Source organism: Planococcus citri, chromosome 4, assembly GCF_950023065.1.
Source record: "Planococcus citri chromosome 4, ihPlaCitr1.1, whole genome shotgun sequence".
NCBI classification, from domain to species: domain Eukaryota; kingdom Metazoa; phylum Arthropoda; class Insecta; order Hemiptera; family Pseudococcidae; genus Planococcus; species Planococcus citri.
The window spans coordinates 22904002-22922968 of NC_088680.1; the positions used below are offsets into that span (position 1 = coordinate 22904002).

The window sequence follows — 18967 nt, forward strand, 5'->3', positions numbered from 1 at the left end:
TCTTGTTTTAGACTCATCACAGTCGATTATTTTGCTCAAATTTTAGAAATTCAGTTTTTGAGAACTTTCTCAGTTTAGATACAAATTAAAATAGTCAAAAAAAAAAAAAAATGTGAAGTATCAGACGTTGAGCAAAATGATCCCTAATGAGTCTCTATTGAAGTATACTTACTCGTAATTTCATTCGTCAAATACAAATCTGAAAAAATTTAATATAATTTTTAGGAGTTTATATGAAAGTCTGAAGTTTGTACTTTTTTTGGAATCAAAAGAATTTTGATATATTATATCTTTAACTTTTCAAAGAGTGTTCTGTGTTTGTCACCCTAAAAGTGACAGTTCTCGTGCTTTGAGCCTTTGAGATGTGTAAAAATCCAAATGAGTACCTAGCATCTTTCTAGTGAGGTTTCTATCAACTACGCAAAGATACGGGGAAGTTTTTCGAAAATCACTTTTACTTTAAGAGCCCTATAACACTTATATCTCCTTTGAGCTAACAATAAGGATTTACATTTTTTTGGGGGACACTTTCAATGGCAGATCAAAGGGAAAAGACTGACTTACTGTAGTTTGTGAATATCGGCCGGGTTTTCGATGCTTTTTCAATCGTATCTCCACAATGGGGAGACTGGGGAGGGAAGTGTAAATTTTAAATGAAGATAGTTTGAACCTTCTATTACCAATTGATGTGTCAACATTTGATTTTGGATCAATTATTTTTGATTCATGATCTCTTAAAGAGTGGCCGATATTAGCTAGCAGTTCGGCTAATATCGGCCACCCAAAAAATGACATATGTATGAACGAGCAGTTTTTGCCGTTTTAAAACGATAATTTAATGTTTAAAACTTTATAAAATGTTTATAAACACTTCACATCTGTATTAGAACGTTTTAAAATTTAATAAACAGTTCATATGAGTATTTGTAAATGAATGAGTCATTTCGAAAACCCTAAGTATTCTGAAATTTTTAAAAATTTTCAAGAAATGGAAAAAACTACTGTTTGTGCGCTTTATTTTCATAGTATAATAACAGTAAAATTGTGCAGTAATTGATAGGTATTATGATTACAAATATTTCTGTACCTTTACCAGAACTTGTAGTTTTGTATAGGCTGCGAGCAATTCCATTGTGAAATATGTGGAATTATGGGGTTTCCGAAATGACTTTTTTTTCAACTCTGTAAAGTGACACAAAATCCTACAAAATCACATAACTCCAAACCCAAAATGATTCAATACGACTTTTCGAATATTGTATTGAAGTAATCGCAATAAAGTACAATTTTTAAACGAGTATAATGAAGAAAAAATACGAATTTAATCGGGTCAAACGAATATAATAAATAAATTAATTAATCAAGTCAATTGCCTAAAAATAAAAATTGAAATTTTAAAAAATTTTCAAAATCAAACTAATATGTTTTTCTCTATGTAAATTTGCTAATCTTCAAAATTGCTTCCTTATCTTCTTTTTCAAAACACATTCGAATAGGTCGACAATATTTAGTAGAAGAAGGAACTTCATTTTTCCAAATTTCATTTCAGAAGTGATCTTGAATTTGAATTGGAACCAACGTCGAGATAAGAATTGTGTCATCTGCCATTAAACAAAAAAATTACACGAATTTAATCGAGTCAAACGAATATAAAAATAATAAATTACCTAATTAAGTCAATTGTATAAAAATAAAAAATTAAAATTTTCAAAATCAAACGAATGTACTTGATAATAAAAAAAAAACCGCGAATTTAATCGAGTCAGACGAATATAATAAAAAAATAAAAAAATAAATTACCCAATCAAGTCAATTGCATAAAAATGAAAAATTGAAATTAAAAAAAAAAAGAAATTCTTCACTAAGGGGATGAGGAGAAGTAAATTTTCATTAGGTACAAGTAATTTCACTTGAATTTGGTGTTTTATTTACACCTATCGTCTCTGTGATTTGATAAATGTTTTGAGAGTTCAATATTGTTTGGTAAAATCTTGGAACAGTGACTGCAAACCACCTGTTAACATTTTTAAAAAACATAATTTTTATTGTATACAACATAGTAATAAAATTGTATACTTATACTTAGTTTGAAGTAAATGTAATAGAGAGAAACAATGTGTTTGAATACCAGTTTCTAAAGATGAGAAGACCTATATGAGTCTCTGAAATGAAGTCATTTTCGAAAAAAATGGCTAGTTGAAAAGTTAGTAGATCAAACTACCAATATCAAAACTTTTTCGTTGAAAAAAAAAGGAAGAAATGAAACACGTTTTCAGCTAAAAAATTCAATTAATTGTTTCAGATTTGTATTCAACAAGTTGAAATATCCCGTTTTAGACTCAGTAGTTGAATATTTTTCTCGAAAAAATGTGAAGTATGTACCTATCAAACGTCGAGCAAAATTATCACTAATGAGTCTCTATTGAAGTAGGTGTAGTGCATTTATAACTTCACTCGTCAAATACAAATCTGAAAAAATGTAATTGAATTTTTATGAGTTCGAATGGAAGTTTGTTCTTTTTTTGGATTTGGAAACAGAAAAAGGTTGATATTTGCTACCTATTTTCAACTTTTCAAAAAACGTTTGTTACCCTGAAAGTGGTTTCAAATCGAGTTCTCGTGCTTTGGAGGTGTGTAAAAATCCAAAAAATGAGTAGCGAATCTTTGTTTAGTGAAATTTCCACACTGAGAGAACTATTCGGTAAAAATTACTGTAAAATTTAGTGAAGCTGCCATCTGATTACCTTTTTTGTAAAATTTACTAAATTTTATAGTATGTAAGTATGTAATGTACCTACATGTGTTACTGAAAAATGTACCTAGTAGAAAAAGTACTTTTTACTACATTTTTCAGTAGTACCTATGTACATAAAATGCAGTAAATACTACAACAAAATGACCAGGGGCCTCATTTACTAAATTTTCCAGTAGTTTTTACTAAAGTGAATTATAGGGGATTTTTTTGAAAATCACTTGAGGGAAAAGTATGCGAATAAATTTACTTACTCGTTCATATTATACTTTTTCCGCGCGTGCTTTATTTTTAGTGTTTTCTTATCGATTTTGGAATTTTGCTCGTTATCTCATAGTTGTGCTCTTCCAAGTATCGGTCAAAACGCCGCCATGTGACCTCGTCCTCTGGTGCTCTTGCCTGTGGTTGATTGTAAACTCGTTCATGAGATATGGCTATTATAAAATTCAGGAACATCAGCTAACACTCTTTCCGAGGTTAATTCGACATTCGTCAGACAGCTCTAGAGTCGCTCGTAAAACGTGAAATTGTACAGGTAACGTTCGTAGAAATGCCAATATGTTGTTTGTCAGATAACGGATCATTTACGATTTGAAATAACCATTCGCGAACGAATAGGTTCATTTTTAGCGAATCATTCGCCAGCGAATTGATCAATTCCTTAATTTATGAATCAATTCGTTCGCGAAGGAGTCACTTATATACGAATCAATTCGTTCGTGAATGGTTCACCAAAAGTTGGAATAAATGAATCGATTCATTCCATCATTCGCGATTGGTTCACCAACAATTAATCAATTCGTTCGTGAATGATTCAATCAATTTGTTCAATAACCAATCGGTTGTGAATGATTCGGTTCAATTCACTTCGCTTTAAAACAGATCAATTCATACAATATTTATTTTCACAAAAATCTGAATCAATCGTAAATTATGTACTTACAAGTAATTGATCCGTTTGCGAATGATTCACCTAGAAATCAATAAAAAATGTTTCAAAAGAAGTGAATCACGAATCAGTTTGTTTGCAAAAGATGTTTACTTGAAGCAAAGTCGGTCTTCTCACGCATTTGCGCGAGCGTTTTTTTTATGTGCGGTGATTAGATTATCTTAATTAATTCAAATTTCAATCTTTAATCATGATACTCCTTTTAACAGTTCGTGTTTAATCTGTGGTGACATTATCATGCCGTGCCGTATCCCTATAATACATATAAGTACATAACTATTATGAGCAAATAAGTCAAAAACAAAAACCCTACTGTAATAAGCGACAGCGGCTTCCGAATTTTATGTCTAATCGTTAGAATAGTGGTGATATCTTCGACATCTATATTTCAGACAATATTCGACGATCACATTAGAATTTTCTGGTTTACAAAGCGAAAGTGAACATACCTAAATAAAATGAACGATTTAACACTTTGGGATAATTATTTCGAAACGATCAAAAAACGGTTATGTAACTGCTGCGACACGATGGCAGCAGCTCTTTTACATACCAGGCTTTCTTACGAATACATACTCGTAATAATGTACCTACTATAACCGATCAAGCTCTAACTACGGTACAGAAAACTTGATTGTTTCAAACTTTGTTTCCATTGCTCGGGTACTTAATACGAAGTTAGTAATTTAAATATTAAATATTACATAATTATACTCACAATTCCACACGGAAAAAAATTTTAATAAAAATTACTATTTCAGTATATAGTAACCGGATCCCATTCAAAAATAATAGTGATTTTTACTCAGCCAAAAAATACATTTTACTTGGAAATTAGGTAAAATTTATTACTCTCATAATAAAAATCACAATATTTTTGAATGGGATCCGGTTATTGTGTGAAATAGTAAAAATTATCCATAATTTTTTTTCGTGCAGGAAACCGGACGCCAAACGAAAATACGAAACGAAACACTGAGAAAGAAGTAAAGAACTGAACTGAACTGAACTGAAGTAACAAGACGTGTTTTTCACTTTTTTTCGAGAAAAAATTTCCAAGATTGCAAAATAATTTTCACGCATTTTCAATATGTAGGAGTAGGTACCTACTTATTTTCCTCATACGTTGACAGAAATGTGAAAAAAAATTCCTACACCTTCAATTCAATTCAGTTGTTAGTAAAGCACGAGTGGGCTTAAAATTCTAATTCCCAGCGTAATGAGTTCGAGATTCCCATTTATAATGCAATGACAGTTGATACCTAAGAAGCTCCTGTCCAGCTTTGTAGCACAATCAATTTTTAATGATATGAATTTATCCATGATTTTTACCCATCTATCTGAGGAATCGTTTTAAGTATTAACAAGTAATTCAATTCTCAGTGAATTGTTTGTGAGAGTATTAATTATTCATTTAAGGGAATCATTCATGAACGAATTGATTAATATTTTTGAAAGAACCGTTCGCGAACGAATTTGATAAATTCTTCGATTTATGAATCAATTCGTTCGCGAACGATTCACCAAAAATAATTCAATTTGTTCGCGAATGATTCATCAAAAATTATTCAATTCGTTCGTAAATGATTCGCCAAAAATTATTCAATTTGTTCGTAAATGATTCTCCAAAAATTACTCAATTCGTTCGTGAACGACTCATCAAAAATTGAGTGATTGAATCGATTCGTTAGCGAACGAGTCACTTGTACGAATCCATTCGTTCGCGAACACGTCACTTTTACGAATCTATTCGTTCGCGAACACGTCACTTGTACGAATCCATTCGTTCGCGAACGAGTCACGTATTCAAATCAATTCGTTCGCGAATGATTCACCAAAAATGATTCAATTCGTTCGTGAAAGATTCACCAATAATAAAGTAAATGAATCGAATCGATTCGTTAGCGAACGAGTCACTTATAGGAATCAATTAGTTCGCCAACGAGTCACGTATACAAATCAATTCGTTCTCGAATGATTCACCAAAAATAATTCAATTTGTTCGTGAACGGTACACCAATAATAAAGCAAAATGAATCGATTCGTTGGGGAACCAGCCACTTATACGAATCAATTCGTTCGCCAACGAGTCACGTATACAAATCAATTCGTTCGCGAGTGATTCACCAAAAATAATTCAATTCGTTCGTGAACGATTCACCAATAATAAAGCAAATGAATCGATTCGTTGGGGAACCAGCCACTTTTACGAATCAATTTGTTCACGAGTGATTCATTAAAAATAATTCAATTCGTTCGCGAACGAGTCACTTATACGAATCAATTCGTTCGCGAATTATTCATCCAAAAATCATTCAATTCGTTCGCGAACGATTCACCAATAACAATGTTAATGAATCGATTCGTTCGCGAACGAGTCACTTATACGAATCAATTCGTTCACGAAGGGTTCACCAAAAATTATTCAATTCGTTCGCGAATGATTCACTAAAAAGTTCCATTCGTTCGCCAGTAATGCACCTAGAAATTAATCAATTTGTTCAATCGCCAATCGGTTATGAATGATTCGATTCGATTCACTTTGCTTGAAAACAGATCAATTCCTATACAGTAGTTTGACAAAAACTGAATCAATCGTAAATTAATTGATCTGTTTGCGAATGATTCGCCAAGAAATCAATCAAGTTATTTAATCGCCAATCGTTCGTAAATGATTCGATTCGATTGTAAGTAGATCAATTGCCATACAAATATTTCAAAAGAAGTGAATCATTTCGTTCGCAAAAGATTTTTATGTGAAGATTTGGTCTTCTCACGCATAATGCGTGAGTGTCTTTACCATATTACATTTGATTTTAAAATTCATGAAATACTCGTAATTACAATTTTCTGTTCATTCGTACTTAGGGGCAGGAGAAAATTAATTCGAATATTTCTCAAAAAAAAAAAAAAATCGTCTTTAATGTTGACTTACTGTCGACGCAAGTTCGTTCTGCATTATGAGATCTTTTCTGTGTACAATTCTGTTGAAAGTTGAAATTGAAAATACGTAAATTAATTTGTTTTATTCATTGCTAACGTCGAGCAATTTAACACACCGGAACCGTATACCTATAGGGAGGCCGAATAATAATAAACAGTCAAACTCCCTGTGTATTTGATCAGCTGATAGAATCGATTTTTGTACAATTCGTTCGAACAGGGGAGTCTCGATCATCTGTTCTAAACACCCTCACATCAGTTAATCCCTAAACCCTAGTCCTAGTCCACGTACCTTTCCCTTTACCTCCCTCATCCGCCAAACCATTTCATGACTCATCCCTTCGTCGTCTACAGCTTCACTCCATCCGCTAACCCCAAAAATAGTAACCTATCACTTCTGTTCTTACGTTAGCCTTGCTGTGTTTGTGTGTTTTTCAAAGTGATATTCGTCTCTTGGTTAAACTCGATCAGTTACGTTGTTTTATCATTTTTCAGTTATAAATAAAAAAGGTCATCTTTAGCTCGTACAAATGCGAGCTGTGAATGGTTCGTAATTCTTTAATTTTTTTTCTAATCACCCTGTATAATAATTATGGGAAAATCGTAGACTGCTGGCGGTAACTTGTTGATGCTTTTAATTTCGAAAGTATAATCCGCCGAATAAAGGTGGAGGAGAATTTAAAACGCAGATGAAAAATCTTCGCAGTATAATTAAAGTAGGAGTTACCTTTTGGCTTTTTTCTCTCTTTCTTCGGATTTTATTTTTTCTCGAATACCTTGTAGCAGCGAACGTCTGAGCGATGAAGACCTTACCTATACCTACCTAAACGAGATCAAAAGAAAGCTTGCTGAGAAAAAGTTGTTTCGAAAAAGTTTTTCTCTCTATGAACGCAGATTCGATTTAAGTTTATGTATTTATCGTTCCAGAGTGTACAGCTTTTCGCGAAACGAACGAAATTTAACGACTTTGATAAGTTTTCAAAGCTGGCGAAAAAATTACGGGATGGAAAAGAATGAGCGAAATAAATGAAGGGAAAAAAACGACCCCGGGATAGTACCTACATAAATGATGGCTGGGGTATAGGGTACTATAGTGACACGTGTAATAAAACTAATCGCAACCTCATTCAGTCTATGGACAGCACTCGTAATAATTTGCAAGTCGAGTCGAATAAATTAATGAATTTGCTTGGGATTTTTACGACTTGTCGTCGGTCGACGAAAAGAGCGATTTTCTTCATAAAAACACCGATAGTATTATGAAAATGGGTGAAATATTCGCGCCTTGTAAGACGGTTATTATTGATCTCGGGGGTTTATCGTGTACTATACTATAGTACGATATTAGATTCGGTCTCTGCTGGCTGTTTTATTACTTATACGTATTTGCTCGTTCCATCATTATTATTTTTTTCGATGGTATTTTGTTGGACAGGTTATGAAACGGAATGAATTAAGAAGAATAGCAGCATCAGCAGCAGCCGACGAATACAGAAGAAGAAGAAAGCGACAACGCTACGGAAATGAATTTACTAAATATGGACGCGGAAAACCGCGTCGTTTTGAATGTGGGCGGCATTCGTCACGAGACGTACAAGGCTACGTTGAAGAAAATCCCGGCCACGAGGCTTTCGCGACTCACCGAAGCCCTGGCTAATTACGATCCCGTTTTAAACGAGTATTTCTTCGACCGGCATCCTGGTGTTTTCGCTCAAGTTCTCAACTATTACAGGTAATTTGACCTGAGAATTTGCTTATAGTACTTTAATGTAATTACCAAAGTCGTCCGGTTCGGCTTGGTGTATCTATTCTGCTGCCTCGGTCGAGTTTTCAGTAGGTGTATTTTGCATGTATCCGGTCAAAGGGTACGGAATCGAGGGTAAAATTAGATTGAACTTACGGTCAAGCTCTTGTTAATTGGATTCGAGTTTTAAGATTTTGAAAACTTGGAAACCAGCGGAAGTCACGCAAATGGGGTTTTTGGTGAAAAAAAAAACAGATTTAACGAAGTCAGATGTTTGAATAAGTTTTTTCAAATTTTTATGTTGACGTGACCTGGGGTGAACAGCTGCCTTCGATGGTCCGAATTTTTTCCACTAAAATGGGGACTTGAGAAGTTTTCTAGAGATCGACAGAAGAGAAGATTAAATTTTCAAACTTTTCATCTAGTTGAAAATTTTGATAAAAATTCTTGTTGATGGAAGGTGAATTTTTTTCTGATCCATAATTAGAAACCTGTTACCAGATGGAAGATTTTTTCACCAACTAAACTAGCTTTTTTACCCTTTTCAAATAGGATACCAAACAAATGAAAACAAGAACTAAATGATGGCTTACTAGGATTTATCTTCTGATTTTTTTTGTCGTTTTCATTGACATTGCCGGGTTTTTGATGTTGCATGCAATATTAGCTTGAAAACAAAATCATTCAAAAAAATAAGAAGTTTATTATACTATGAAATTGAAACTTATTTATTAGTTCAAATCTTCTTGTTTCTGTACACAGTCTTGCCATAAGTTCTGACCCTACTTTAAACGCTTGTAGTACAAAAACAAAATTTTACAAACGTAAAAGTGATTATATATTCGGAAAGTAGATGAAAAAAGCTTCAATTTGACTGTATTTAGCTGCAACATTCTGCTCAAGGGGCTTAACAAAATGGGAATGACAGATGAAACAACAGAAGCCCCACGTACGCAAAAAACCAAAAAAAATTGACCATAAAAAATTTTTTTTGAAATTTTTTCATGCGCATCAAATTTTTTTCACTAAAATAATAATTCTGTGCTCCAGGATCACCAAATTACTATTTTAGTGAAAAAAATTGATGCGCATGAAAAAATTTCAAAAAAAAAATTTTAATGGTCAATTTTTTTTGGTTTTTTGCGTACGTGGGGCTTCTGTTGTTTCATCTGTCATTCCCATTTTGTTAAGCCCCTTGAGCAGAATGTTGCAGCTAAATACAGTCAAATTAAAGCTTTTTTCATCTATGTACTTTCCGAATATATAATCACTTTTACGTTTGTAAAATTTTGTTTTTGTACTACAAGCGTTTAAAGTAGGGTCAGAACTTATGGCAAGACTGTGTATTTACTTTTGCAATTTATTCGATTTTAAAGACCACCAGGAAATTGTTAGTCCAAAGAGAATGGTGAAAAATGTTAAATTAAATACTCGAAACAGTTCATTTTCTACGTCTTATAATTCCGCAATATTTACAAGGAATAACACAACCATTTTCACATAATAATTACGATACACGTACATCTTATCAGAACGAAGTAACGAGCGTAATCTCACAACATCGGGAGGGAAAAAGAGAGAGGGGAGAACACTCATACCACTGCATACGTCGGCATTTAACGTAGGTACGAATACGACAATTCAACACAACCCCCTAAATGCAGATGTAAAAAACAACGAAATAAATAATCAACAAAATATACATCTAACAATAAATACTATACGCTATAAAATCGACATTGCAAATTCTATGTCTATCAAACAGCTCGATGCCTAAAGCTTTGGTGAATATGTCAGCCTGTTGGCTACTTGAAGGTGCATATAACAGCTCGATAGCACCTTCCTTAACTTTTTCTTTTAGGAAGTGATACTTGACATCGATGTGTTTCATTCTAGTAGAGTTGATTTTCGCTGAACGAATCGCACTTTGGTTATTGATAAATATGGGTATTGCTCCTTTCAGATTTATCTTCAGATCGCAAATCAATTTTTGCAGCCACATAGCTTCGCAGGTAGCACTGCAAACTGCAACATATTCGGCTTCAGTACTTAATTGGGCTACAGTGACTTGTAATAACTCGTCCACCACCAAAAATCATTGTAAAACCTTTCTCATCTAACTTTGATACAGACAAGAGATTATGGCGCAAATTTGTAATGTGTAGAACACCTTTGATGTTGATTGATCTGCCATTCACATTGATAGGAAGTGTACAGCTAGCTACAGCTTCTGGACCAGGTCCATCGACAAAACCACCAGCTTGTTCAATTTTTATTGGATGTGGTAGTTCGATTACATTTTCTAAATACTTGGCCGATTTGCAAATGTGATCAGTTGAACCGGAATCTAAAATCCAATCAGCACACAAATCACGATTATACTAGGTAATGCCAACAACGAAGATAAAAACGACTTGTATTTCTCCTGGACAGGAACTTCAGTGTTATTGGCTGCCGGTGCTGCTGCTGCCTGATCACATTCGAAACGCCAGTGGCCAATTTTACCACATCGAAAACACATATTATTCTGGTTACCAGTGAAATTCTGATTACCACTGGACTGATAAGAATTGGTTTGACTGCCACCTCCGCCTCGTGAGGTGAAATTTAAACCTCCGTGATGACCACTACGATTATTTCGGCGTTTTCCCCAGAATCCACGATTACTTACTACCACTCGAATAAAATGCTGCCGCAAAATCTGACTCAGTTTGACCCGTGTTGGATATTAGACTGCACTTTTAATTTTCTTCCTTTCATGATAGTCTACCAGCATCTGTTTTGCCATATCGAGTGTAACTTCCTCTTTGGACTCAATCACCGTAATAATTGACTCATATGTTTCTGGTAATGTACCTAAGTAATAAAAAAACAACCGCATCTTCGTTATCTAAGTTCTTCTTAAGGGCCGATTCCGCATACTTTATTGCATAAGCAGCAGGCAGAATCCTCGACTAAGATTCACACGTTGCAAGTTTACTTAATTCAAGTACATTCACTTTTAAGTACTTGATCATCTCTGATCAAATAAATTTACTTGTATTTTTTATTTTTCATCGTGAAATAGAATGGATAATCTGTCAATCAATTAAAAAATCAAGTTACTTGCGGTAGTTTGAATTGAATAAACTAGCAGCGTGTAAACCTTGCTTATCAGCATGCATCTTCAGATCTGGAGATCTACTGAACAGAATTAGATGAAATTTGAAATATATATACTTTGAAACAATTGAAAGAAAATGTCGGAAGCGATTTTCATTTGATTGAGTATTTTTCGCAAAATTTGAAATTGAAAATGAACGAAATTTGAACACTTTTCAATCATTGATAATTCCAAAACTATTCAAGTAATTAAAAATACCATCCGACATTTTTTTTAAATTGCTTCATAGTATCTATATTTCAAATTTCATCGATTTTCGTCGGATAGATCTCGAGATCTCAACACTCGAAAATCAGGCGGACCGGGTATGCAATCGTGTGTGCGGAATCGGCCCTTAATCGATTTTAACTGCCAAACAATACTGTCAAAGGTAGTAAAATGTTCTTCGAGCGAAGTGTTGGGATTATATTTTAGCTGCAACAACTTCTTCAGCAACAGTATTCAAGTTGCAATACTTTTTTCATTTGAATTGATTTTCTAAATTTTTCCACATATCATAAGCAGTTACCTTATCTTTCATGTATTCCAAATGACTATTTGCAATAAGTACATTAATTTGATGATATTATTGCGAGCTTTCTTATCAGCCGTTTTCTGTTGAGCGGTCATGTCTGCCATAAAGATTTCCGTTTCAATACAACTCGAAACATTTAATTCATCCAGCATAGCCTCGACTCTGAATTTCCAATTATCGAAATCATTACCAGCAAACTGATGAGTGCCGTATTTTTGATGAAAAGTATCTGCCAACATGCTTATTTCTGCCGCGAATAAACTACGCAAAAAATTACTCAAAGTTGTCCGAATTTACTACACAACCATCGAAAATATGATCGCAAAACCACACTCTGCTACCATGTTAAATTAAATACTCGAAACAGTTCATTTTCTACTTATAAATAATTCCGCAACATTTACAACATCGGGAGGGAAAAAGAGAGAGGGGAGAACACTCACACCACTACATACATCGGCATTTATAACGTACGTACGAATATGACAATTCAACAAAAAACACATCACACAGAGTTATACCTACACAGATCAGCTGATTTCTCAATCGACCAAAACAACAGAGGAGGCATTTCCTCTGTAAGTAAGATAGCGTATGCGCAAAATGGTGGATTTAAAAAAAAAAAAAACATGAAGGTATTCTGGATTTTGACGAAAACTGGCGGAAAATTTCAATTAAGTATTTGAGTAGAAGACTTGACAGAAAAATGTTTGAAGCCTTCAGATGTTCAGGAAGCTGAGCCAGGGGTCCTTATAATAAGGCACTATAGCTTCACTTGGGTGAAATCGGTCGGCCATCTTTGGTGCAAAATAACAATTGAATTTCATGAAACGTCACAGTGACGTCACTTGACGGACAGCTGTGCTGTGCTGTGATTGGCTGAAATCATTCATTTTGCACCAAAGATGGCCGACCGATTTGACCTGAGTGAAGCTATGGTGCGCTACTTATAGTAGGTACCTCCATTTTTGAAAAAAAATCGTTTTTTCCACTTTTGGGTACCTAGTACACAAGCTGAGTTGCGATTTGAATTTCTTTGAATTTGAAATTCAATGTTATACAGGGTGTCTACCTGGTCATATAAGTCACTTTGAGATTTGCAGTTACACAAGCTGTACGAAAGTCATACTTTTGGCCAAAAATCTCTTGAAAAAATTTACCTAAATTTCAAGGAAAATAGCGTAGGCCTTGAAATTAAAATTTACTTACTTTCCCATATTTTTGTCTTCCACCTCGTTCAACATGAATCTGTGATGTAACACGTAATGATACTTACATTTTTACCCAAATGATAAAATTTTCGCTTTTTATAAAATGATAAAATTTGAATTTTTTTAATCCTAAAAATTTATCTTTTTCCGCACCAGTTATTTTAAAACAGGACTTATTTGTACAAAAAGCAGACTTGGTCATATTTATACTAAAGTCATACTTTTTGCCCTCTACCAAGCGCTTAATAAAGATTAATGGATCATGGAAAATTACAAATTCTTTATAAACATGGAAGCACTTGTCCACCATTAAAAATATCTTTTACGAGAAACCAACGCTGGACTCGTATTCAACAGCTCAAAATGCCTCGACTATCCCACTGTTTAAAATCATTTTAATCAAATTATCCAAATTCTTCTGTTTCGCTTGAATTTTTTGGCACCCACCTAATGAGTGGAAAAATATGAATTTCGAGGATTTAATTGCAACGATCACGAAAAGTATAATATGGTAATGGGGGAACTTTGGCCCTCTGATCATGAATTCAGCGTTGGTTTTTTTATAAAAAGAATTCTCAATGTTGGAAAAGATCTATAAAAATTATGAGAAATACTTAGTTTTTTTCACGAACCCTCAATTGTCAAGCACTTGTTAGAGAGCTAAAAGTGGTATAGAATTTAGAATTCAATGGTTCAGGGAGGGAACTTGCGGTCAAGCTCTGGTTAATTGGATTTAAATTTTCAGATTTTGAGAACTTGAAGATTTTTTATTTTTTAAAAGTTGGATAAACATATTTATTATTAAAAAGTGGATCTTTGAAATTTGGTTACAAATCTTTAGATATGTCCTGGATGAAAAGTTTCCTTCGATGGACCAAATTTTTTCACCGAAATGAAAATTTAAAAAGTTTTTGAAATTATCGACGTAAGTGAAGCTTGAACAGCTGAACATTTTGAATGAGATGAGAAGGAGATTTTGACGAAATTTTTTCTCATCTAGGATTGGACAACTTTTTACTAAAAACTAAAGATTTGTTCACAGTTCAGCTTTTTCCGATTAGTGGAATTGGATAAAATGAAATTTTAGAAATGCTCACTTCTCCAAAAATACGAACACTAAACAATTTTATTCACCTGTTGAACGAAAGAAGTGAAAAATAAATTGTAATTTCCAATTAGGAAGCTGTGTATGAAAAGAAAAAAAGGAATGATGACTTACCCAAATGAAATTTTTTTCTTACTGCTCATTGTTGTATATCATTTGTCTGGTTCAGTTGTTCTTCACTTTGCTGTTTTGAAATTGTATCATTTTTCCATGATTTACTCCCCACCCCAAAAAAATGAAAAAATTCATTTTTTCCATTTTATTTTCATTTGCTCATATGTTGCCACTTTTGATAATGTAAAAAAATCAGTTCAAAAACTTGCAATTGAAATGAAAATATGAAAGCATGGATTGAAAATTCTAAAAAAAATTTAAAAATGGTCTTCTTCAGGTATGTAGAACAACATATTTAAAAAACTGCGATGACGTGTTATGATATTTTCAAGAAAATAGTTTCTAAAGACGGTGATTAAATGCAAAATTGCTCTTAATATGCGAATTCTTGCCTAAACACAGAAAGAATTTGCACAAAAATGTGTTTTTTCTACAAACCTTGGCATAATTACACTCGAACATTTTTTTTTAAATTCTTACATCATACTCGTATCAACTAAAAATGTTGCAAAACTTCATAAAAATTGTATTTTTACTCGCCTTTTTAAGATGACAGTATAAAATATCAAATACGAGTAGGTGTATCAACATGGTTGCTGGCGTTAGAAAAACGTTTAACTACGAAATTTTTAATTTTTGACGAGTGAACGAGTGGTCAAGTTGCTATACATATTCGGATATTTGATGAGAAGGTAATTAGAAATAAATTTTTTGTAATTTTTAAAACATTCTTACACAATATCACGTTAGAAACTTTTTTCAGATTTTATGTCAAACATTTTTTTAAAAACATTTTTTTTTGCATATTATTTTTTCATTTTTCTCTATTTAGGGAAGAAAAAGATTTTATTCGTCTTTTTTATAGAGAAAATGAAGAAGTATTGACTGGTTCTTTTACTGCAGCAATTCTGTATTTATTTTACTCACAATCTTTACGAAATAATTATTGATTTCTTGGCTACAATCGAGTGTTGTATAATTTTGCGAGTTCTTACATGGGTTCTAAATTCTAATTTAGGGGTACGAAAACTAAATTCACTCGACTGTTTGGCCTCAAAAATAGAATAATGCACACCAAAATGTAACACTGTACTAGAGTGATTTTCAGATAGGACCAAACAAATGAAAAAAAGAACCAAGTGATGGCTTACCAAAATTTAATCCTCTGATTTTTTATAACTTCGTCGTATAAGCGTCGTCGTTTTCGACTTCATTTACAATTAAGTATGTAGTTTGAAAACGAAATCATTCAAGGATCTTTGAAATTTGGTTAAAAATTTTCAGACGTGTCTTGGATGAAAAGCTGCCATCGATGGACCAAAGTTTTTCACCGATATGAAAATAAAGTTTTAAAAATTATCGACGGAAATGAAACTTGAACAGCTGAACATATTGAATGAGGTGGAAGGGAAATTTTGACTTTTATTCTGATCTAGGATTGGAAAACTTTTTACTAGGTTAAAGACTTGTTTACAATCCAGCTGTTTTCCCATTAGTGGAATTGGATAAAATGAAATTGTAGAAATGCTCATCTTCTCCAGAAATACGAACAATGAGAAATTTTATTCGCGCCCAACTGTTAGGCTTCAGCTCCCGAAGAGTTGAACGGAAGAAGTAAAAAGTATGATTGTAATTTTCAATTGGGAAGATGTTTATGAAAAGGAAAAAATGAATGATGACTTACCCAAATGAATAAAATTGCGTAATCGAATTATATACCTATGATGAATTGATGACTGGTTAATTTGAAGAGAAATATAATTTGACGTTTTTTTTGATAACGTTGTTAGGTATCCCTCATGTTCCCACATTACATATTATATTTTTTGGGGCCAATTTTTGCAATGAGAAGTCCTCATGCCAACTCATATTTTTTCCCAGTACTCAGGACGCCATTTTAAAACAAATTACTTCAAGTAGAACCCCCCCTCCCCCCCTCGTCTCTGGCCAATCATTCTAATGAACCCAGATTATTAGGTCTCGAATATCATTCAACATGCGTTTGATTAAATTGATTTAATAACCCACAATTTTCAGTGAGTATGAACAAATTCAGGTTATTTTTCATCTTCATTCATATCGGATCTCCATTTGAATGTTTGTCCCTTTCAGGGATTTTTTATCAAAGCATGAAGTTATCGAAAATCTTATGTTTGGTAAAAATGTATATTTTCTGCATTCAAATAGAGACCCGACAAGACTGTGTGTAATCAGCTGAAAGAACGGTATAGGTAGTCGTACTTATTTCCCGTGACCCGCAGCCATTTGACCTTTGGTAGGGCAATGGATAAAAAAAATCGTTCGATAGTTTCATGCACAGCATAGTGTAACCCTGTACAAGAGTGATTATCAAAAATAGAACCAAACAAATGAAAAGAAGAACTGAATTATGGCTTACTAAAATCTAATCCTTTGATTTTTTATGGATTGGGGGTTTCATCGGTTTCGACTTCATTTACAATTAACTTGAAAACGAAATAATTTTAAAAATGAGAAATTCGTATCGTCGTTCATGAATCAGTTAATTAAATAATTAATATAATTCACTTCAAGTTCAAAACGTAAATAAAAATTATTCGATTTTAAAGACCATCAAGAAATTGTTATTCCAAAGAGAATAGTGAAAAAATATGTACGTCACACAGAGTTATATTTCGATCAGCTGATCTCTCAATCGACCAAAACAACGGGAGAGGTATTTCCTCTGTACGCAAGATGGAGTATGCGAAAGAATGTACATTTAAAAAAAACACCCTGGAACTTGACGAAAATTGGCGAAGAAGTTAACTTTGAGTGGGAGACATCGCAGAAAGATTTTGAAGCCTTCAGCTCTTCAGGAAGCTGAGCCAGGGGTCCTTAAAGTACGGTCATGTTCGAAAAAATGTGTTTTTTTTGTCACTTTTGGGTAGTTCAAGCTGAGCAATTTCTCGGTAACCTTCTTCAAAAGTTGCGATTTGAATTTGTGAACTTCACTAACCTATTGAATTCAAAATTCAATGCTATACAGGTTGTCTACCGGATCATATAAGTCATTCAAAAGTCATATTTTGAGATTTGTAGTCATACATGATACTTACAAGTCGTACAAAAGTCATACTTTTGTCTAAAAATCACTTGAAAAAAATTTAAATTTCAAGAAAATAGCGCGGGCCTAAAAGTTGAAATTTACTTACTTTCCCATATTTGTCTTCCACCTCGTTAATAGTACAGGTGATTCATTGGTTTTTAATTCGATATCAACGATATTATAATATAACCATGCTGTATTCCTCAGTGTTGGGAATTTCAGGAGCTTTGCGAAATGAAAAAGAAAACAATTCGAAAATCATATTTGCCTATTAAATAATGAAATGTTTGTTTTTTATAATAAAAATAATTACATTCGAATTTTTTTATCCGGAAAATGTATCTTTTTCCGCACAGTTATTTGAAAAAAGGACTTAACAAAAATGCGAACCTAGTCGTACAAAAGTCATACTTTTTGCTAAATTGGTTCTGCTGGATACCCTGTAGCTACCTTTTGCCCTCTACCAAGCGCTTAAGATTTATTTATGAAAAACCAACGCTGGACTCGTATTCAGCAGGTCAGAATACCTCGACTGGCCCACTTTTTAAAATCATTTTAATCAAACTGTCCAGACTCTTCTGTTTTTCCTTGATTTTTTTTTTTGCACCCGATAAAATGAGTAATTCGGTTACAAATTTTCAGATATGCCCTGGATGAAAAGTTGCCTTCGATGGACCAAATTATTTTCATGGAAAACTAGATTTGTTCACAGTATAGCTTTTTTCCGATTAGTGGAATTGGATAAAATGAAATTTTAGAAATGCTCACTTCTTCAGAAATATGAACACTAAGATATTTTATTCACTCGTTGAACGGAAGAAGGGAAAAATAGATTGTAATTTGCAATTAGGAAAAAAATGAATGATTACTTACCCAAATGAAATTTTTGTCTTGCTGTTTAATGTGTTCATTATATGTAGCTACCTAAATATATGTTTCTCGGGGTCTGTTGTTTTTCACTTTGTTGTTTTAAAATTGTAGCCTTTTTCCTCGGTTTACCCCTTCCCCTTCCCCTTCCCCTTCCCTCTACCCCCAAAACAGTGGGAAATTTTTTCAAATATGTAATAGGAAATATCATCCCGAGTGACGTACCAAAAGGCCCCACTCCTAGATGGTGATCGTCGCCCAGGAGAGGTTAGGGTGAAACCCTTTCAAAAATGGACTTTCCGCGTTTCTCTCTCAAGTGCCTAGAATGACTGGGCTGTTGTTTTCGAGGAAATTTTTGCTGGAAAAACCAAACAGTAACATCATTTATTGCCTCAGTTCTCAGTGGTCAATTTCATTTTATTGGAATCAGACGATTCCGGTGGTTCGCATTTTTTGAAATTAATGGGGCATTTGATCATTTTTAAAATGACTGCCTAATGAAAAATGTTTGCTCATGGTGCCAAGAATCAGTGTTGCC

The 18967-nt window shown here is 33.4% G+C and overlaps 1 protein-coding gene across 6 annotated transcripts in view; it reads left to right on the forward strand.

The window, feature by feature from the left end:
* LOC135843515 (potassium voltage-gated channel protein Shaw-like) overlaps window positions 1-18967 on the forward strand; it is a 761198-nt gene that overhangs the window by 521442 nt on the left and 220789 nt on the right. For all 6 annotated transcript variants that reach the window (XM_065361442.1, XM_065361445.1, XM_065361446.1 and 3 more), the window contains one exon: window positions 8080-8376. In XM_065361442.1, coding sequence (XP_065217514.1) covers window positions 8168-8376 — 209 coding nt within the window. In that variant the 5' untranslated portion in view covers window positions 8080-8167. The remainder of the gene's footprint in view (window positions 1-8079; window positions 8377-18967) is intronic.